Source organism: Coloeus monedula, assembly GCF_965178545.1.
Source record: "Coloeus monedula genome assembly, chromosome: 11".
Lineage (NCBI taxonomy): Eukaryota > Metazoa > Chordata > Aves > Passeriformes > Corvidae > Coloeus > Coloeus monedula.
Window position 1 is genome coordinate 19,596,998 of NC_138791.1, and position 22,373 is coordinate 19,619,370.

The 22,373-nt window shown below is 46.9% G+C and overlaps 1 protein-coding gene across 2 annotated transcripts in view; it reads left to right on the forward strand.

Moving 5' to 3' along the window:
* LOC309576904 (contactin-4) overlaps positions 1-22,373 on the forward strand; it is a 127,643-nt gene that overhangs the window by 94,583 nt on the left and 10,687 nt on the right. For both annotated transcript variants that reach the window (XM_082288496.1, XM_082288497.1), the window contains exon 11: positions 4,898-5,025. In XM_082288496.1, coding sequence (XP_082144622.1) covers positions 4,898-5,025 — 128 coding nt within the window. The remainder of the gene's footprint in view (positions 1-4,897; positions 5,026-22,373) is intronic.

Here is a 22,373-nt window from a genome sequence, read left to right on the forward strand (position 1 = left end):
ACTTTTGCTCCGAAGAAACACCGGGCTCTAATCTGCAGCACCGGAGTTGTGCCGTGTCCTTCGGGAAGGGAGCGCACGGCCCAGCTGCCACAGGCACTGCATCTGGACCCCGTTCTTATCAGATCCCTCGTGTTTCCACCTCCTGAACAGACAAGTACAGGGCAAGCTGAGAGGAATATATGGAGGGATACCTGCCGTGCCACCTGGCTGTGCAGCTCCGCAGCGGGGCTGGGTGCGCTTTGGGAGTCAGGGAAGGATTCCCATTGGGAAGGTTGGGGCATGGCCCTGCTCCTCCCCCTGCATGGTGCAGGTGAGGTCCAACCACCTATGGCTCTGCAGGCCTTTGCTTGCAGGAGCCACACGGATTTCCTTGTAACTAAACTCCAGAGCAAGATGTTCCGGTAGGTACTGTAAGTCTGGGATTTTAGGGGAACATTCTGTCAAAGTGGGAGGCCAAAGCTGAGCAGCAGGCACGTTTTGGGAGGTGCAGGTAATGCAGCTGGATGCCCAGAGGTCAAATTTCCATGGAGCTGGGCTGCAGATGGTTCGTGGCACTCAGTTTTATGATGTGCTCTGGGTCTTGGGCAGTTTTCCACTATGGTTTATATTCCAGGTGAGGGCTCGATCTCGTTTCGCAAAGTTGGTGATAAAACTCTTACTGAGCTCGACAGGACAATTTCTATCTCTAAATGCATATGTTACTGGCTGAGGATTATTTATCTGCTCCTGGGAATGCTGCCCAGCAGTGGGGAGTGCTGCAGAGGGCTCCATGAATCAGCTCTGCCATGCTCCATTCGGGGTGGAGGTAACACAGTTGCTGGTGGGGGATTTACGGATCTGGCAGGTGGATCATGAGCTGGGAATAAGCACCAATAGATCAGACCCCAGTGATTATGCACTGCTCTTTCTCCTTACACTGCTCCAGGTCTGCCTGAACTCTTCATCCATCTCCAGCTGCTCCTGGAGACGCGGGGCGAGCGAGTGTTGCTGTGTTGAGCCAGAGGCTGTTATCCCTCTGGGATGGATATCCCAGCTCTCCCTGCCCTCTGGCACTGGAAGCCGTTCCCTTTGTGCTGTCACTCCCTGCCCTTGTCACAGGAGCTGCTCTGGGAGCTCCGTGCCTGGCGGCTTCTTTAGGCTGCTGCAAAGTGTCCAGCAATTTCTTCCATTCGCTGCTGCAGTGGCGAAATGAAAATGGCCAAGGAGGAAAAGGCTGGGGAGGGGTGTTTTCAGCATTTTTAAAGGTCCTTTTTCCCCAGAAGAGTTTTGATCAAAACACTGACAAGGTCAGCTCTTCCTGCAGCAGAACCCAATGCTTCAGTTTAGGAAACAAGCAATGCTTTTATCTCCTAATTTCAGACCTGTCCATGCTCTCTGTGGACCTGAAATCTCCAGCTGACAACACAGACCCCCAGAATCTCTCTTACAAATGTTCTGTTTAAAATAGATGACCTTTCTTTCTATAAGGATACTAAACAATCTTAAATTGGGGTTTTTTTTGAGTTTTTCCAAATGGATATTTTATCTTCTTTGATTTTTCTCTGATATTAGCAGTGACCATGGGCCAGGTTAGCAGCAGAGCAGTTCATTAACCTGTGCAAGAAGAGATTTATATTTTTATTTATTGTTACCACTGCTGGCAGTAGTCAGGGAGCCCAGAACATTCAATAGCAAGTCAGTAGCTCCTTTTCTGAGTTTGTAGTGGTTTAAAGAGGTGCACACTCAGCAGCCAACACTTTGTTCTGGTGTGTGTGTTTATGGGAAATGGGGTTTATTTTTATGTCTTCCCAGGCATCTGGCTAGAAAACATTTTGAGGGTGTATTTCAGAGGAGAAAGCACACTGAGCAGTGCTTCATTCAATTCGAACTTTGTGTCTTGGAGGAACTTGTTCACCCAAACTGCTTAAAATTGTGGCTGAAGGGTTGTTTGCTTTCGAGCCAATTAGCAGTTTGAGAACCTCAGTGGCCTGAAATGAGCCTCTCCTCTCGTTTAATGCAGATAAGCCTGCAAAGAAAATTCAGGAATTAGCAATATCAGTGAGAGGCCTTCCTCCTTTCTCAACTAACTGTAACAAATTTCCAAGTGTACAAATAATTATCTGTTAACTTTTAACACATTGGATTCAGATTAGAGGACAAAACATTTGCTGTAGAAAAGCAGCTTCAGCAAAAAGAGCCACATAACCATAAGGCCTCCTAATCAATGAGTCGCAGAGAGGTTTTAATGGTCTGATTTATTTGGAAAAAATCAGTTAACTTGTACAGTTATCTGTCACTTTTAACACTGCTCGTTTACAGGAGCATGGAGGGGGTTACTGAGAGACCAGACGAGAATTCAACGTGCCTGGAGGCTCTCTGAGGAAGGGGTTTGGAGAACTCAGGGCAGGTCTCTCCTGAGCTCTTTGCAAGATGTTCTTGGGGTTAAAGGATGTCTGTGGGCTCAGGCTGGAAAGCCAGGGACCACACTCTCAGCCTAGGAAGGGAAGGAAAGAAAGGCAGTGCAAGCTCCCTGAGATGCACCAAGGCTGGTGGTAGATCAGCTGTCCTGGTCCAAAGGTGTCTCCAGGGCAATCCAGTCCACATCAACCGAAAACCAGTCTTACACTGGGAATAAGGACAATTTAGCAGGAAACCAGTAGCAGGAGAAAGGCAGAGACAGAAAAGGCATTAGAATTTGAAATTAAATCTGGCCTCATCAACAGACACAATTAAAATGATCTATGGAAGAGATTAGCCAGTAAATAGCTTTCAGCCATATGGCTGAAAATAAAGCGTAAATAACTAAAAATAAGATCTCAGCTCTACAGAAATAATCTGAAACTGCACTTTTTCTGGGTTTCCTGGGGTGGCAGAAGTGTGGAGGGAGAGAGGGCAGGCAGAGAGTGGTGGGGCAGTGCTGGAGCACCGTGGTCCTCCTTGAGCTGGAACACAATGCTGAGCTTGTCCTGCTTCGTATTGATTGGAATTTTAATGTTTTCCAAGAGCACCTTCAGCTTTCAGAAAGGCCCTGCTCTTCTTGAAGACCTGCAATTGATAAGAGCAGCAAATAATTCCTGGGGAGCTCCTGGTGCTGCCCAGCTCCTGCTGGAGGCCAGCGTGGCCACTCCAGCACAGGTTTGATGCAGCACGAGCATTGAGGTGTGCCCACAGAGCGCTGAAGGTGAGCCCAGCAGCTCTCCACTGCTCCCTTCTGACCACTGAGCTGCAGCAGCTGCCACAGGAGCAAATCCTGGAGTCCCTCAGAAATAAATGACAGCAGAGAGCGTTCCTGACTGCAGCGATTTGGAGACCATGAGCCAGCCGAGAAGCTCCTATTAATATCACTGCTGCTGATGGGTGAAACATCACCTCTGCCCCTGCTCCCTGCCAGCTCTTGGGCTGCTGCAGGAGTAGGGCAGGGAGAGGTGAGCCAGGACAGAGATGGGCTCTGCTGTCAGAGCATCCTGTGCCACCTTCCTCCTCCTCGCTTGGCGCAGTCACTCAGTCTGTGCCATTTGTTGAAGCAGGTCTGTGAATGGGGGCTCTGCAGCTCGGTTGTGCCCACCAAGAGCCTGTGGAATGACAAAGGGCAGCCACAGCAGCTCCCTTGGGTGAGCTGATGACTCCTGAGGGTCACTGGAGACCTTGCCCAGCCCTGTGGCTGCAGCTGGCAGGAGCCAAGGAGCCCCAAGGTGACCTTGGTGCTTGAGTTTGTGCCTTGGCTCAGGCTGGGCCTTTATTCAGCTGTCTCAGGGCTGTCCCAGAGCTCCAAGTGTTTCCTTAAAGCCTCCTCAGGAGGGAAGTGCCCCTGAGCCCTCCTGTGGTGGTGCCAGCGCTGTTGCTGAGATTCTTTCCTCCCAATTTCTCTGTTCACTTGTGCAGAGCTTCATTGGAATTAAAAATGCAGGAAGGCTTCTTCATTTTAGTGAAATTGGGAAATAATTGAGCAGGACAAGGCAGGAATTAATACAAGGTTTTCCATGAAGGTCTGCAAGTGGCTGAAGGTGAGAAAGGAGATTGTGCTGCAGGACGTGATTCTGAGGAGGCAAAAATGTTGCTAAAAGAGGTGATTTTAGTGTGGGAGAAAGGATTTTCTGGAGTCTCCTTAGATGATGCCTCCACAGGGAACAAGTAATTCATGTTTCAATGGGATTTACTGGGCAAACACAGGTTTCCTGTGTTCACTGACTTAGAGCAGAGCAGAAAAAAATGTCACAGGAGGCAAAGCTCATTGAGAGAGCAAGGGGAGCCTGAAGTACTCTTATGCAAGAGGAGCAGGTGGGGATCACCCAGCAATTACCATTCCCTCCTCACCTGCCTCCTGCCCTCAAGGGACTGCCAATAACAGCCCTGTTCAGGTGGGGAATGTGCAGCTGAGCAGAGGATGGGAGTGAAACAGGACTTTGTAACCTGCAAGTGCCACTGCAGATAAACCCCGTGGGCTGAGTGACACACAGGCAGAGAGGTGGAGAGAGAGCTTGGCAGCTCTGTGAAAAGCCATCATCCTGCTGGAAAGACCTCTGGAATGAAACACCTGCTCCAGCGCATCTGCTCGGCAGCGGCGTCTGCACCGCGAGGCAGCGAGCGCCGGGTCTGCCACGCAGCCAGAGCACCACGTGCTGCAGGGCTGTCATGGTGAGAGGGCTGAATAGCAAAGTACAGCATGTGGAAAACCTACACGAGCTGCTGATGTGTAAATGAAAGTTGCCCTCGAGTAAAGACACAGAAAACTCATGTAAATGATGCATTCAGTATTTATGAAGCGCGTCCGGAGAGACTCACGTCAGCTCAGCTCCCCGCGCAGGGCAGGGCTCTCTGCTGCTCTCACCATCCATAATTAATGCAGACTCAAAAGGGTTTTATGTTGGCTTAAAAAAAAACCCCAAAACCAAGCCTCCTGTGTGTGCTGTCTTTGCAGAATCACCGTTTTGGATGACGGGAGCCTGCGGATCGTCAACGTCACCAAGTCGGACGCGGGGAGTTACACCTGCGTGGCCACCAACCACTTCGGGACAGCGAGCAGCACAGGCAGCCTGGTGGTGAAAGGTGACTAAATCAACTTTTATTGTGGGTGTCTGAGACACTATTTAATAGATAAGGCATTCTTTAATATATAAGTTGGATTTATTTTCATTATTCCTCCTCCAGGGCTGAGTTTCAGCATTTCAGGAATTCCGAGTGTTTGTTCACGTGCATTCATGTTCTGTCAAATGTTGTTCTCAAAAGTAAAAGCTATAATTTGACAAAGATATGGAAAGGAATAATGTGACCAAGATATTTAAAGGAATAATTTCATAAACAGTGAGAGACACTGAAGAATGTGTTGAATTAATTTTTGGCCTGCTGATGAGTAGTCCAATGTCTGATGAATGATTATAGGCCATGAACATAATAGGTTATTACCCTTACAATCACTCTCTTATCTCCTTCTTCTTTGGGGAAAAACCTATATTGGATAACAAATCAGGAAGCATTGATTACAAAGTAATAAATCAATCAAAAAGCTCTAATGCTGTCAGTTTTAATTCTCCCACACATTGGCAGTGATGGATCATACTCAGTTAGAGGCTCTCCTTGTCAACTCTTTCTGTGGTATACAGGAAATACTTAAAATGTTTCAATGCAGGTTTTAATCCAAGGTTTTTATAGCTGGAACACATCCACAGGTCCCTTCCAACCCCAGGAAGTCTGGGATTTTCTGAACCTTGTAGGGAAGCATAGGGCCCCCAACAATTCTTTGGGTTTGGAGTTGTTATGAGTCCCTTGTGTGGCACTTGGTCTCACTGGTCCCTGAAAACAAGAACAGAGACAAGTGAAGACCAGAGTGAGGTCTCCGTAGGAGCTGATTCTGCCTTTTCCTAACCTGGGTTTTCCTAAGGAGGCACCTGCAGGAAACAGCCAGGACAGGGCTGCTCAGGGAGCCCGAACATGGAGGACTTTATCCATTAGCAAAATTGTGGAAGGGACCTTAAAGGTCATTTTGCCCCTGCTGCCATGGGCAGGGACATCTTCCACTATCCCAGGTTGCTCCAAGCCCCATCCAGCCTGGCCTTGGACACTTCCAGGGATCCAGGGGCATTCCCTGGGTAGCCTGTGATCAGCCTCAGTCTGTCCCAGAGCAAAACCAGGGAGCAAAACGGCCAATCCAGCCCCAGCCCCTTCCCCAGGCTGCCCAAGGATGGCCCAGGGTGGGGTTCCAGCTGTTCAGCTCCAGCTTGGGCACAGCTGGGCTGTCTTGGTTTTCCACGTGCTGCAAGACCCCGAGGGGGAAGAATCAGGGGCTGCAGTTCAGGGACTGCTTCTCCCACCAGAAAAAAGCCAATTGTTGGCAGCAGGAGTGATTGGGTTCTGTTATTGCAGTCAAGCTTCTGCAGTCCCTGGCTTTTCCTTCCTCTAGGCCCAAGGAATAGCCTGCAGCTCCCAGGAAAACCTCGGCAGTTGTTGTACCTGATCTCTGTGTTCCCGTGCTCCACAAATCACTTTTCTGCACACTGAGGTTATAAAGGATTAGTGAGGGCTTTTTCTTCCCTCAGTGCTCTGTTTTGACTCCATTCCATTTGCATTAATGGCAGTGATGCATGTGCATGAAGCAGAGAATAAACTCTTAAGGCTGAGATGTGGATATTAACAGCAAACTGAGAAATGCAGTTTCCAAGTCCGGCCCATAAAAAGTATAAAAGAGCAGAAACTATTCTGAGCTCCAAATGAACTGTGTAAAATATTGTATTATAGAGTGAAATGCTTGAGTTTCTCTGCCGTAAGTAAAACATGTGTGAGTTTGGACAGAAACATGAGTGAATTCCTTGTTTTAACTCAGTTTTGTGGTGTACAAAAAGACTAATTGAACAGCCAATGTGGTTTTTGACCTTAAGATATGCTTACATTCTTTTCTAACTCCTCTTATGTCATGGAGTAAAAAACTGTGAAGGTCAAGACATTTTTCCTAACCTTCCTGTGTTCTTCCATTAATATTGCAGGCTACCCTTATTTTTCTTTTAGTTTCCTTTCTCAGGGAGAGATGCCGAGAGTGTCAGAGACAGTGTAGGCAAGGATGGGAGGAGGAGAGGAGTAGTTACACCAGAACCAAGGAGCTTAAAATAACTCTCTGGCAAACAACCAGAGAGGGATGAATAAATATGCATTTTATGCATGAGTAGACAGTTTAAAAAATATCAAATTCTGACAGGTGCCCATAGGGCTGTGTATTAACATTCTGCTATCAGGCTGGGTGAACCCCAGTGGTTTTCTGAACCAGTGCAGCTGTACTTTGGGTTTGTTCTGCTGGCTGGTGCTAAATGAGAGCCTCTTGGCCTCCAAGACCTGAAATCTTAGAAACTTGCATGTACAGTTTGACCTCTAAATTAAAAAGCAGGATTGAGTTTGTAAGGCTGGAGAAGCAGCTCCTTCTAAGGCAGTGCTCAGAGCTCTGTAAAACATGGTGTGTGTTTCCATGTATTGTATAAATATTAATTTTCCATCTTGTTCCCTCATTTTTTCCTGTACTTGAGGCTAAATGTTCAATTCTTCCAACATACAGAAAGATTAGAGGCTCTCTGAGTACCGGGGGATTAAATGACAAACAGAGTAAACAGGCACAGCCTGTACAATACGAGTTTATTTGTATTTAATGCAGTGATATCAACTGGCTGGTACAGCAGCAGGCTGAAAGAGGAAACTGATTCCAAGGCACTGCAATAAAAGCTCTGGATTTGGGAAGCACCAGGAGAGGCTCCTGTGCTGATATCCCAGGGAGTGGGACCCACGTGAGGTGGGGTGTGGATGCAGCAGCCCAAACAAGCTGGTGATGGGAATGCAGCTGATCACTGTGTGTCACCACTGCTTCTTTTTGGGATGAGAAAGTCCTTGGCATGTGGGACATGTTCCCAGACACATTAGATAGTTCTCATTTAAGCCGTGACCAGCTTTGCTTTGGGGACATTGGAGGTGAATGGATCGTGGTCCCCCCATTGACCCACAGCTGCTTCCCAAACATCTGCTTCCCTTTGGGCTGTGGGCTCAGCTATAAATCCATCTCTATATCTAAATACATCTATTTAAATACATTTTTATTTAAATTGATCTCTAAATCCTTGGTAGAGTTGGTGCCTGTGTGCTCCCATGGGGGAGTGTAGCAATTCTGGTCACGTTGGTGCCTCTCTGACAAGGGCAAGTTCCAATGGCTTTATTTTCCTGTTTAATTATGATGCACCTTTAACATTTTCCTACTGCTGTGAGCTCATCTCGTTCGGGCTGTCACAGGAGGGCTCAAGGCAGTAAAAACAGGAGAACTTTTGCTGGCTGGAATCTGTAGCACTTTAGCAGAAAAAGAACACAAAGATAATGTCAGGAGGTTATTTTTCCCTCACGCTTGAATAGACTGATAGTCTTGATTTTGTCCAGCACAGTGATTCAAATTATTTCCTATAAAATAGCACATTTTTCATTCCGAGCCTATTCCTCTGTGTGAACGTTGAAGCGCTGCATTGCAGTTGAAATTGATTAAATACTGTAAATTCTGGCCCATTATCGAGTAACTTTTCAGAGACTTCAAATGTTGCTGCCTTTAAACCTGGAATTCTCGCTGTGTTTGTTCCAGTCCTTTAGGACACAGCATTTGCCTTCTGCAGAAAGTGGCAGGGGGATGTGATGGTCCCCTCTTGCCACCTGTGGTTGTCTCTGTTTCAACATCACTTGAGCAGAATTGAAACTTCATTGCTTGGAATTTGTCTTGTGCTTTCCTCGTGTCTGTGGGGTTTGGTTTAGGTTGTGGGGTTTTTTAATCAGTGAACTCCAATAACTGAATTTTGCCAGCTGTTCTCAGCTCTGTTGAGTTTAAAGTGACTTTGGAGTAAGTGGGATATCAGTTCCTTCAAGTGGGGCTTTAGATTTTTCCCCAAGAGGAAGAGTAAACCACACATTAAGATGTTGGGGGTTTTTTAACATGAACCAAGGGGAAATTACAGCAGATACTGCAATCTATTGACCTGTTTCAGTGCTGTCCCCATTCCCAGGAGCCTCTCTAGACCTCCCTGATTTTTCCCCCATTGCTTCTGCTTTGCTGCTGTGGAAAAGCTGTCCCAGAGAGCTGCTGCAGGCATTTTCCATCCCTCCCACCCATATTCTGGGTTCAGTGGTTGGTCATATTGAAACACGAGTGGCCCCTCTGTCACTGAGCTCTGCCTTGTTCCTGCAGTGTTTAAGGTCATGCAAAGTCTTTCTTTTTCTCTCCTCATCATTCAACATGATCTTAAATTCACATTGGTTATGCCTCAGCCCTTAAAAAAGGACCTGGTTAAGTGACACCTGCTGTTGAAAGCACAAAATATAATTTAAAAAAAGAGAGGCAGAGTTTAAAGGAATGATCCCAGAGCAGCACTTGAGGGTTGTCCATATTTTCTGGGCTTTTTGTAATTTTCCTGGATAGCACACGAGGTCTGTGTTCAGCTGGTGTCAAAACCAGGATAGAGACTCAACTCTGAAACCATCAAAAGAAGTTTCATCATTCTTCAATTTTGTTTTAGCATTTGCTGAACACAGTATTTATATGTAGTCCAGACATGGCTGAATATTCCTTATCGGGTCTAATACATTTTTTTAAAAAATTCCATGAAGGAGAAGTCAATTGAGGGTATGACCTTGTTCTCCAGAATCTCTAAATCGGGGATTTGTAGGCAAAAAAAGCTCAGGGAGTGCCATGGAGTTGTGCAGGCTCTGATTTATTCATGAGAACATGTAAAGCATTTTCATGTTTAAGATATAAAACTTATTTCTAAGTTAGGAAAAACCTTTCTTGACTTCTGAGTCACAACCAGCAGCAAAGGCTTGATTTTCACAATTGACAAGGAAAGCCATAATCTTTGCCCGTGAAATTGCGAAGGAAAATATTCCGCTCTAATTGGACTATTTCCACTGACACCAATTATTTCTAGGACACAATTAAGGCTCTTTTGCTGGGTTTAAGTAAAATTATGACCCAGAGCACTGCATGAAAGGCACAATTATAAATGTGAGAGCTATGCATCCACCACATCTGCTCCTCCCTCCCTCAACCATGGCAGCCCCAGTGCTTGAGCTGCACTTTGCTGGATCTCCTTAACCACCCCTGGGTGGGAAATCCTGAAGCAGAAGCTGATGGTGGGGCTGGACTCCAGCAGCTACCTCAGGGTCCTTGCAGCCTGCAAGAGCTCTTCTCCATATGGCACTTGGAACACGAGCTTTCATCAAGTGTTTTATAGTTTCAGGCAACTTCCCTGTTCACTGCAGCTGCCAGGCAGCCAAGGTTGCTGTGTGATGCTGAGCCACATCACCTTGTGCAGGAGTGAGGGGCTCAGCTTTGAGTTTCAGCACTGGCAGGTGCATCCCCTCCAAGCTTGTTACACCTGGGACTGGTAAAGCCAGGTTTTCCTCCCAGCTCCGTTCAGGTGAGGACCTGAGGTCATCAGAAAAATCAGGTCATCCCTGGAGCACCCCGAGGAAGATGAAAGAGCTGTGTATCCTGTTAACATTGCTGTTTTTCTGACAGTTTATTGAAGTTAAAAGGCTGTGATTATTCTGAGGTGACAGAAGTGGCAAAATGAGAAGCAGATGCCTCCTGTGCTGTCAAGCCTTCCCCAAAGCCTCCCCTCCCTGGGCTGCTCAGAGGCACCTTTGGCTTCTGATTTTCTGAATGTGAACTTGTCAAACACAACTGATCCCTGCTCTGTGACAGGGACAGGATGTGGGGAATGGCTGGAGCTGTGCCAGGGCAGGGTTAGGTTGGATTTTAGAGAAAGGTTCTTCCCCCAGAGGGTGCTGGGCACTGCCCAGGCTCCCCAGGGAATGGGCACGGCCCCGAGGCTGCCAGAGCTCCAGGAGCGTTGGGACAGCGCTGCCAGGGATGCCCAGGGTGGGAGTGTTGGGGTGTCTGTGCAGGGCCAGGGGTGGGACTGGATCATCCCTGTGGGTCCCTTCCAGCAGAGCATATTCCATGGTCCTGTGATTCCACAAGTGCTGTGATCTATGAGCAGGGGAAGGTCGGTGACACCCTGAGGAGGATGATGATGCTGAGGATCAGGGTGAGCAGCCGTGGCCCCTCTGGGCACTTGTCCTATCCCAGGTTTGTGGCCAAACACTTGAGCCAGACTTGAATCACAGAACTGTGCATGAACAGCACAGCGAGAGCTCTCAGTTTCTTACTGGGGAGAGGTAAAACCCGGTCAGCTGCTGAGGCCAGAACCAGTAAATGGCAGAGAGAGACATGTAAATGAAATCAAATCCCAGTAATGAAATCAAACATCAATGGGCTGCTCTTAGGGCTGGCTGAATGAAGTAAGTTCGGAGTTTCTTTTTTCCTTGTAAGCGCTCACTGCTCGTAACAAATAAAACTTGTAAACATAACACAAGTGTTAGGCTTCATTAAATTTGCAGCAGACAATTAATTTTTTTTTTCAGGCAATTCAGAGGTTCTTCTGTAGTGCTGATTTAGTTTAATTGAACATATTACCACAAGCAGACAATAAGAAATATATTGAAGATATCCATCTGGCTCCCAGTGCAAACCTTGTGTGTCACTGGCTGGGGCTGTCACAGGCCTTACTAATTGCCTCATTTTGGCTCTTTTATAATCAGTGTGATTTAGCCATTAACATGATAAAAGCTGTCTTGGTGAAGAGCTTGATATTAAAAAGCATAGATCTCCTGCCTTGCTCTCGTGCCAGTCCTGGACTAATCTCCAGCGTTATTGGAGTGATATTTTTAAAAGCAGGAATACAGATGGATGGACTCCCACGGAGCAGCTTCTCCAGGTACCTGTGTGGTTGTGATGGAGGCCCTGCAGCTGGTGTGAAATGGTGCCTCTGGATCGTGGGAAATGCCACAGATTCTGCCCCCCCTTCCCTGCCACCACCTTCTTTCTCCTCACTGGCCCTCCAAGCCCCAGCCAACTCTCAGGCACATCGAGGGTCTTAAAACTGGTAATTGCTCAGGTAAATAATGGAAGCAACACTAGAGCAAGTGCTGATGCTTATAGATACACCTGATTCAGCACATAAAGTGGGAAAAAATTGTATTTTTAGAAAAGTTCAACCATTATGTCTGAATAACCTGTAGAGGGGAGAAAACCAGTATTTTTGTTCTGTAGTTTTACCTTAAACCCACCATGTACTGCAGGGTCAGCATTATTGCAACCTCTCTTGCCACAGGAAAAAAAAGTTTAGAATAATGCCTTTGAAAGCTCAGCACTTTTGTTCCAGGAATTTTTTTGACCTCTCCCAAAAAAGCAGGAGGTTCAGGAGTTCTGCGTCGTCAATAAAAGGTTGGGTTGTTTAGCTCATCACTGAAGATCAGATCCATGCATCAGCTGGAAGAGGAGATGACCTATAGGTTAAACACAGACTCTTAATGAGACAAAAGCAGGTTAATTAACAGTTTTCATCAACTTGCTTCCATTTATTTTAACATGGTGCATTTCAGAAAGGTTAAAATATTTTTCAGTTTTTGAATACAAATGAAAGCCCAGGGTGGTTAAAACGCAGCCATAGATCACACTGAAATCCAAGCAAAGGCAGTGGGTGTGAGTGTGTTTATGTTTGTGATTGGACATAAATCATAATTAACAAATTATTTTGCAGTGAGGCCCTGGCACAGGGTGCCCAGAGAAGCTGTGGCTGCCCCATCCTTGGAAGTGTCCAAGGCCAGGTTGGCCGGGGCTTGGAGCAAACTGGGATAGTGGAAGGTGTCCCTTCCAACTCAGGATATTCTCTCCTGGCCCAGCTCTGGCATCTGACAGCTCATGCTGCTGTTCCACCCCTGGGCTCAGCGATAAGGGGCCAGATCTCAGTCCCTGCAGCTCTGTGTGTCCCTGCAGTGGAGTTACCAGGAATTTCAGGCAGTGGAAGGTCTGCCTCCTTGAGATTTTAGTTCCATGGAACTCCTCTGGTTCCCAGAAAATGGAACATGACAGCTGCACTTAACGTTTTAAGCTGTGTTTAAGGTTACATGGGATGCAGTCCCATGTCTCTTCCTTGCTGAAGGAGATCCCGGGCTCTGAGCCTGCTGACACCATGGGTTAAGTGCACTGATGTATCAGATTGGCCTTTATCCCGGGGAGGGTACAGAGAGCTTGTCCTTGTTCCATAGCATGCAGTGGGATGAACTGCCAGGCAGGAGGTCCATGAGAATTCCACAAATACTGGGTGCATTAGGGTCATACTCGGAGGGAAAACAGTAAAACAGAGAAAACTGAGGTTGTTGTAGCACATGGTGCTGCTGTGGCAGTGGGGGAAGGTCTCCCCAGAGCCACTTCCCCCCATCCCAAAGGAATTCAGTGTGACTGGGACAGGGATGGGGGGATGATGATCTAAACAGGACCTGCACTGGGGAGTGACTGGAGATCTGCTTCAGGTGAGGATGAAGGAAGCAGTGTGGGAGAATAAAGAGGGAAAGTGAACTTTACATCCTTGGAATCAGTGACTCAGAGCAGACTGGCCTGAGGGTGATGTTTCTAACATCAGAGACAGAGGAAGTGTTCAGAGAGCACATCTTCTGTCACAGGAGGAGGAAGGGTGAGAGTGTTGAAGACAAGACTCTGGGACAGTGGCTGGGGAAATCCCACCCCTTTTGTGCATTTTTTCAGGAGCACTTTTGGAAGCAGCTTAGCAGAGGATTTGGGCTGATGGGAGAGTTTCTCCCTGAGCCTGGATTGCCAACAGGTTACCCAGAGTTCCTTATCAGATAATAAAAGCCAGGTGGCACCCGGATAAGGCCTGGGACTGACAGATCAGGGGGTATCTAAAGCACTGCTGAACATGAGGGAGCTGCTGCTTCAATATTAGGGACTCCTGCGACCTGATTTTCCCTTTTTTTAGTGCAAGATTATGAGCAATCCCATCGGAGATCATATAGAGACAGGAGTCTCCTGTCTTTATCCCAAAATCGTGAGGACAGAGAGAACACAAATGGAATAGGTTACGTTCTAGGTGTCCTGGATCACTGTGCTCCAGCCAGGCATTTGGGAATATGACAGAAATACAAATGTTCCTGGCTCAGAAGCAGGTGGACTCTGAAATACATGGAATTTTGTCACTGGACTGACTTGCCATGTGTTGGGTGGGTTGTCTCGGTCTCTGTCAGTCACACACACACTTGAATATGAATTTTGCTTTCATTTGAAGTTTTTAAGTGGGCCATGAAGAACCAATCCAATTTGTAGGGTTTAGTGCTGTGTTTTCTTCCAGCTTCGTTGTGAATATATCTGAATAGAGAGTTTATTTAGGAAATCAGCAGTATTTCAGCAGTGAAAAATTCACTTCCTGTCCTAGGTGCACAATGCAAAGTCTCTGTAAAAATCCATTAGTCCTGGGAGCTAAACTGTGTGATGCAGTTGACGATGAACATCATTCCCTGCAGGAGAGAGCCACGAGCAGAAGTGTCTGGGAGAAATGCTCCAGACCACGAGTGACCCCAGCAAAGCTCACCCAGCACTGAAACCAGGCTGAAAGGAGAGGTGGAGCTGCTGTTCCTCCACCTCTCTGAGGGTGTCTTTCCAAGCTGGATCTTGATTCTGGCCCTGGAATTATTTACATAAGAAAAACTCGTGGCTAATTTGAGGCAAAATGCCATGGAACAGGAGAAATGTCAGGGACACGTTTTAATGATGCTCTGTGGGGAAGATTTATTCAGGAGAGAAGGAGCTGAGGATTTTGAGGAAGTTATAATGAGGGATGGTCTTGGGGGTTGTTATTTTCATTTCACCTGTGATCCTGCCTCCATCCTGCCCCTGACATCAGAACCAGGGCTCAGCCACAAGGCAGCAAAGCAGGAGCACAGCCCTCAAAATGTGAGGTTTGTCCTCTCTGTGTGCCACTAATTAGAATGAGTCACTTCCTTAGGAGAGAGTACAGGGCATTGTGAGACAATTTCACCTTCACCAGGAAACAAATGAGACCTCGGCCCAGAAAATTTGCTTTCAGTGTTTGTTTGGTTGGTTCTGCTCTCCCTGTCGCTGGATTTGTTCAGTAATAGGTGTTTGGGTGTCAGACTTGCTCGCGCTGGTGTGGAGGTCTCAATGGGGATGCAAGAAAAAGTTCATCTTAAATAAAAATATCTGCTGGGCACAGTGGTACAGAGAGACAAAACAGTTTCTAATGAAGGTCTGATCCATTTTACAGGCTGGGCAAATAAGGCAGCAGAGACTTTTAATGACTTGCTCAAGGTCAGACAGAAAGTGAGGAGGAGAACTCATTTTATTCCCAATTACTCCAAGCCTGTGCCCACGCTAGAGCAGCCTTCCTCTTCATTTGGCACTCTTCCTCCTCTTTTGCTCATCTAATTCTCTTTTTGATGGAATTGTTGAGTTGAATTGTTCACATTTGGCTGTGATCCAAAGTCTAAATGTTCAGACTGGTGTTTAAGGGGCAGGGTCCCTGCTGTGCTCCCCATGGGCAGCTGGGATACACTCCCTGTGGGAATAGAGCTGAAATCACCCCCTGCTTTTGCTTTCCATGTCTCGTTGGCTCAGTTCTTTGGATACTTGGAAAATCCTGAGGTTTGCAGCTTCTGTGCTTTCTTTGACTAAAACTTGCGGGCACTTTTTGTTAATGCGTGTTTGCCACAGGTTTAAAGGGAATAGTAGAAAAAAAAATAGGAAAAAAATAGGAAAAACTTGTCCTGTTTTCAGAGGTATCCCTAGGTGCTCCCCTCCGGATCCCCCTCCTGATACAAGTGGCACATAGGAAGATGAATGTCTTGGGCTTGATAAATGCTGTGGACACCAAGCCTGGCTTATCCCAAGGCATGGATGACACAAGCAAGCCTTGATCTGTGTGACATTAAGGATGCTTAAGCTGTGGATCATTCACTGGAAGCTGGGAAGTCCAGCCAGGGATTTTCTGGCTGTTCCTTAAGTTTGACAGCTCAAGAGGTATCTGCTCCTAATGACTCTTAATTTGGGATTTATTCTGGCATGGCAGCTAATTCCTAACGCCTTGGTGCTGGTGAGGAGGGTGGGTAACAGGCGTAGAATCAGTGTGAGCAAGGCCTAAAATACACACTTGTGCCTTAAAAATGCCAAGACTGTGGCAGTCACTCCATGATTTTGCAGTTTGAGTGCCTGGATTTTCCATTTTTTTCTGCTCTGCTGCTTCCCGAAATGTTTGATTGATGGCCATTACTATTCAAAACATGTGAAAACACCATGGATGCACAAACTGCACAGGGGGAGCTGTTCCAGGGGGAAAAATGTTGTTGGGCACTGTGTCCATGGGCTCCATGGAACTACACCTGCACAATTCCCCTGGGTTGTGGTACAAGGAGAGCAGTGATTGATCCCTGAGTGACTGGCAATTTATCACAGATTAGATATGATTTCTCCTGTATCTGATTAACCTTCTCTGTGTGACGGCCATCATTCCTGCAATGACAGTAGATTATTCCATTCTTGAAAAGACAGATATCAGCTCGTCGCAATCCAATAGCCCACAAAAGGTGACACCTTGAATTCCCTGGGTTATCCACAGAGATTGTCACCAGCACCTGGATCGTTTGTCAAGTACAGAGATTCCACTTGAGGCAGCTCTGGAGTGAAGTGGGTTTTATTTTAGTCTGCAGTGCAGAGCTGGACAAGGATGTTGGGGTTCCTGGTGTAATCAGGCGCTGTTGCATCCTGCTGCAAAGAGCAAGAACAAATTTCCCTGAGTGACAGGTTTGATTGTCATCTCCAGAGCCCATTACATGTGATTTGCTTTGTGACAATTGTACGGAGAGAGCTTGATTTGATCAGATTGCATTGCACTGGGTGAAATGGAGGTGAAAGTGGAGTCCTCTCGTCACTCCCTGCACTCTCACTGCAGTGGATGTATTTTCATATATTTTGTCTTTGAATTTGCTCTAAAGGGAGCCCCCTCCCCAGTATCCTCCCGTGCAGGCCCATTCTTAATGTGTTTTCAGATTTAAATTACCCTTCATTTATCATTCAGCCCCACAAACAATGCAGCTTGGGGTGTGCAGAAGTGCAGTCCCCTGACTGACTGCCCGCTCCCTGTCTGGGCAGTGGGAGGCATTAAATCCTGGGAGGGAGGTTCTGCCATCAAGTTTAGAGAGTTTTCCATCTGTGGGAAGCTCTTCGGTGAAGCTGAGGAGGAAACTGCTGCTCTTGGAAGGGCAGCAGCTGCACGAACAGACCACAGGGAGCAACAGCCAAACCCTCCTCTTAAAACAGCCTTGCCCACCCTCACAGAGAATTCCTGAGAAAGGGGCTCAGGCTCCCAGCTCAAAGTAATTCCATGTCCCCACACTGCTGTGGGGAGATTTAAGCCAAACAAGTGGCAAGATAAGGATCCTCCTTCAGCAAAGCAATTTTAGCATGGCCTAAATGGCCAGCTCAGCCCTGTGTGTTGCTGAATTGGGTCTGTGCTCCTCCAGGAAAGGTCAGGTGTTCCATCCCTCCCTTCCCTAATCCCTGCTGAATACAAGGCCATGTCTCACTGCCTTCACTGCAGAGATCAGTGCTGCCTGATGACATGGAAAGCTCTAATCACTAATCACAACTATTTCTAAAATCAGAGCTAAGTGACTCTAGTCCCGGGCCTCAAGTCCCTTTTCTAAATTGATAGTGTCTCCTTTTAATAGGATTATATTTTATTAGGCTGAACTGCCACAGCACACACCAGAGGGTGGAAATGCTGCAGAATCTTCTGTTAAGAATGTGTGTAATAGCTGATTGTAGGGAAAAAAGAGATATAGTGGCATAAAACCAAGTGCCTGTTCCTGAAAGCATCTGTGTGACTCATCACAGCTCACAGGTGGGATATTTTAAAGGCCAAATACTGTAAATACTTAACCTTTTCCCCATTTCTTTTTAATCTCAGTTTTGGCCATGCCCCATGAAGTACTCAATCTATTCAGCTGTAATTTGCTCTGCTAATTCCTCTATGTGTTCAGTCATTCACTGGGTTTTAATCTCTTTAATTCAGAGCTGTATTTTCCTCTCTCCTGCACATCCCAGTGTCTGATGACAGAGCACTCAGAGCTCCCAGCAGTTTCACCAGTTAGGTTGCAGAGACTTTTGACTTTATGGTCCAGGATAAATATTTCATTCACAAACAGGAAAAAAAAAAAAAATTAGAGCACGTTTGAGTATTTTCATGTATTGGACTTTGATTCTTTGGTTGCTCATAGAAACCAGATCCTCCGAGATTGATTTTTATTATCTCCAGACATGATTTGCCTTGGAATCAATACAATAATGTAAAATGTCATTGCAAATAGAGGACATTGATCTGAGATGCATTTATTAACTCCCGCTGATAAAAGCCAAAATGGAATTGGTAAATGTGCTGGTATTCAAAAAAAAAAAGAGGCAAAATGAGTCCCAAATGCTCGAGTTAGAGTTCATCTACAAGGAAAACACACTTTAAAGTCTTGTACAGGAAATGGTTTATGCAGATAAGGAAAAATATATCTGAATCTTTAACACTGTGACATTAATCTGAGAGAATTAGGTAATTAGCTGGTTAATCAAACTGGAAATTGCTGCTTATCTGCCCAGGTCCTCACAAGGAATATCAGCAGTCAGGAGTATTTCCAACAGACGTTCACTGCTCAGGCAAAAGAGGGAAGGGGAAAGGGGCATGTACTGCAGACCTCGAAATAGGCTGAAGTTTGGAGTTAATGATCTTGGAGTCGTTTACAACCTTAATTATTCCATGGTTCTGTAGGATCTTGTACAACATTCCCATTAGCTTCCCAGCAGCATGGAAGTGCAGACCTGAATGAAGTGAAGGCAAGGCTGGAAGAAGACAGGAAGGAATAAGTCTTGGGAAAATTTCCCTTAGAAGTAGGACAGTCTGAAGGAACTGCTAATTTGGGGGCTGGGGGGGAAGGGGGGGGGGTAGTTCTGATTTCTTCAGGGTTTTTATGCTGTATAAATATGTCAAAACCCAAGTATTCCCTTCTGCTCCTTCTCCTTCGACCTCCTCCTGTGTGCTGGGATAGATGTCTAAATAAGCATTTAGGTATTAGCTGCACCCAGCCTTGGAAACGCTGACATTATCCCTTCTCTCTTTAATCTGCCTCTGAATGCTCAATTGCACCGATTCGAGGCCAACAACAGGAGCTGCATCTCCCGAGCACGTTCCAGTTCAGTCTCTTATTAGAGTCAGACACTCGGCTCCTGCCGCAGCCAGGGCTGCCACAGCAGATCGCATCGTTTGCTGAGGACTGTGATACCCTTACCTGCAAGGCCCCGCTGAATCCATCCCCCGGAGCGCTTCACGCAGCCCCCGGGGCCGAGCCCAACTGGGAACGGGATGCTGAGTCCACCTAATGCAGGCAGGTCTGGAAGAACCCCTGTGGTCAGTGGGAATTCTGCTGACGGGCCCCGAATCTGTGACACCGCGCCCGGCTCTCCCCGCGCCTCCCGCATCACTCAAACGCTGCTCTGCACTGACCTAGTTTTTTGAGGAAAAAAAAAGCATTATCTGCGAGTGTCAGCCTCTGCTGAGGTTTGTGTCACTTCTGCGGTGCCACTGCAGCCCGTGTCCCGCTGTGTCACATCCCGCAGATCGATGTCGCACGCACAGCCCCGCGTGTGCCACAAGCGGCGGTCGCGGCGCTGCGGGGCTGTTTGCCCTAAACAAATCATCCCTCCCGATGGACACCCGATCAATGGCAGGGCCGAGCCGGGTGGTTTCCTCGCAGATTGGCTCATTGTGATCCCCAGGCCTTGCCCTCAACCCTGCAGCCTGGGGGGTGCAGTTGGAAATGCATCCCGAAATGCAACCCAGCATCCCGAAAGGAGCCGGGAGATGCGGGTGGCAGCTGATAAAAGAGAGAAGGGAAGCAATTACAGCCTTCCCACGGATGGGAAGTGCTGCTCAGCTCCGTTTCTTCTAAGGAAAGAAGCAAACTTTGTTAAAATCTCTCACAGGATAAACCAAATCCACTTAATCAGCCAGAAGGACCCCAAGTTCTCGGCACTGCGCTGCAGCAGTAAAGCCAAGGGGGGTGATGCAGGGAAATCAGGGTTTCAGGCAGGACTAAAGGAGGTGAGACAAGCTTGGGTGACCCCAGTGCAGCCCACCAGGGAGGCTGGGGGAGAGCTGGGCACCCAGAGCTGTGCTGGTGTGGCCGTGAGGGAGTCGGGAAAATTAATCCACAAACACCAGAGGTTTATGTCCAAAAAGGAGACAGAGGAGTCCTGGAATTCTTTATTCGAATAAAGGGAGAGGCCATGGGGCATTCCTCTGGGGTCTCCCAAGTTGTTGGAGGATGCGGCCTCCTTTTATCCCAATTTCCCGGCCCCATTTCGCTCTCTCTTTCCCCATGGGCTGAGGTACCTGAGAGGCACAGACTTTCCAAATCACCTAATACAGACCCCCTTCCAATGTGTATCCTCCCCGTTTTTCCTTTTCCTTGTGTCTCTTCTCTTTTTCTCTAAGTCCAGGGATTTAGCACGGCCTTGGGTGAGCAATCAGTGGAATTCCTATGGAATTTATGGTTCCTCCCATTGCATCTTTCACCCCACCGCATCTGGCTTTATCTACAGCAGGTCCCAGTGTGTTTGTAAAGCCTCTCCAGCCGGGGACCATCCCCAGGAGCTCTCGGGCTGCTCAGAGCCCCCGGGCTCGGCTACAGCAGGGCTGGGAAAACCATGGAAAACTGGGAAGTGCCGCCTCTGTCACACAAAGAGCGTCCTCCTGAGAGTGCCGGCGTGGAAGGAAGGCTGGGAGGGAGCTCTGCTGCTTCCCCGAGCCTTCAGTGACACCTACAGACCGTCCCTGCCCGTGCGCAGGGCACATCCAGCTGCGCTCCTGCCATCCCAGGGTGCTCTTCCCGGGAGCGCCAGGCCAGGCTGAGGCTGGATATCAGGAAAAATTCTCCATGGAAAGGGCAGTCCAGGCCTGGCACAGCTGCCCAGGGCACGGGTGGAGTCCCCATCCCTGGAGGGATTTAACAGACGTGTGGATGTGGCACTTGGGGACATGGGGCAGTGGTGGCCTTGGCAGGGCTGGGGGAGCAGTTGGACTCAGTGACCTTAAAAGATCTTTTCCAACCTAAATGATTCCACAATTCCATGAAACCTGCAGGCATTTTCAGAAACACCAGGCACTCGCAGTTCCTGCAGCACTGGCAGGAGCTGTGCTGAGCTGCTCTGGCCTTCAGCAAACACACATTTCTTGATATCATTTGTATTTATATAGAATATAAATCCTAGAATTCTATTTCATATTCTATGTGTTTATATAAACCTATAATATTCTAACTATATTCTAGAATATCATTATTCTATAAAGAATATTTCATATATATTATATATCTAATACATTCTACAATATAATTGTATAGAATTTTAAAATACAAATTACATACCAGAATTCCATTCTAGAATCTATTCTATGTTCTAAAATTCTATACAATTATATATTCTATTTTACATATTTATAGTCATTATTTTCTTCATTCTTCACGTTTATAAACACCTGAGAAATATTAAATTTATTAATTAATTGATTAATTAAGTATCATAACACTTACTGTGGTTGTTCTAAGAGCTCCTCTGTTTGGTCAAAAGTGAACACAAAACACAGACAAATTAGATTTGTCCAAGATAATACAGCCAAGTCCCTGAGGACTTGATCTGAAATCTCTCCAGACAGCAACAAAATCTTTCTCACCACCTCCTGTACACTTTTGATAAGGTTGAAAATCCAGGAACAGCTTCGCATCCCCTGGATTTCGGTGAGTAGTTCTGCCCAGTCCATATCTTTGTCGCTGTATCTTTGTTATTTTAGCAGGGAATTAAGCAGTTGGGCAATAGGCTCTGGAAGGTTTTGGTGTCGTGTGCCAGAGATTGAATAATGCTGGTATTATTTTAGCATGACAGCCATGCAGAGTGGATTTTTGCAATAAGCAAAAATATCTATCTCTGTATGATTTTTCAGACTTTTGGTCTCATTGTTAAGCAATATTTTTCCTCCTTTTCATTTCCTCTGAGGCCCTGTAGAAAAAATTGCTGCATTTTTGTCAACAGAAATGGAAGAGAAATGTTAACTTTAGAGGCAGAGGGAATTCACAGGCACAGACGAGGAGCAGGAGTCTGCATAATGTGTCATGGCTCATCTTTCTGTGCCACCACTCTCTGCTCACAGCGAAGTGAAAAACAGACAATGAAACCAGTGATAAAGGAGCTGTGGAACTCCAGCTTGAGAAAGGGATTGGTCCTGAAGCCTGGGGTGGAGCTGCTGCCTGTGCTTAACACAGAACTTGCCACGTCACAGATCCAGGTTTGGGGAATTCCCTTTGGAAATGTCCTGTTTAGGACCTTTCCTTCTTCTTCAGCTCCCTAAATGCCCCTGTCTGGCACCACATCCATGCTCTGGAAGGTTCTGTTGGTATCAATCATCATTTATATTTATTCT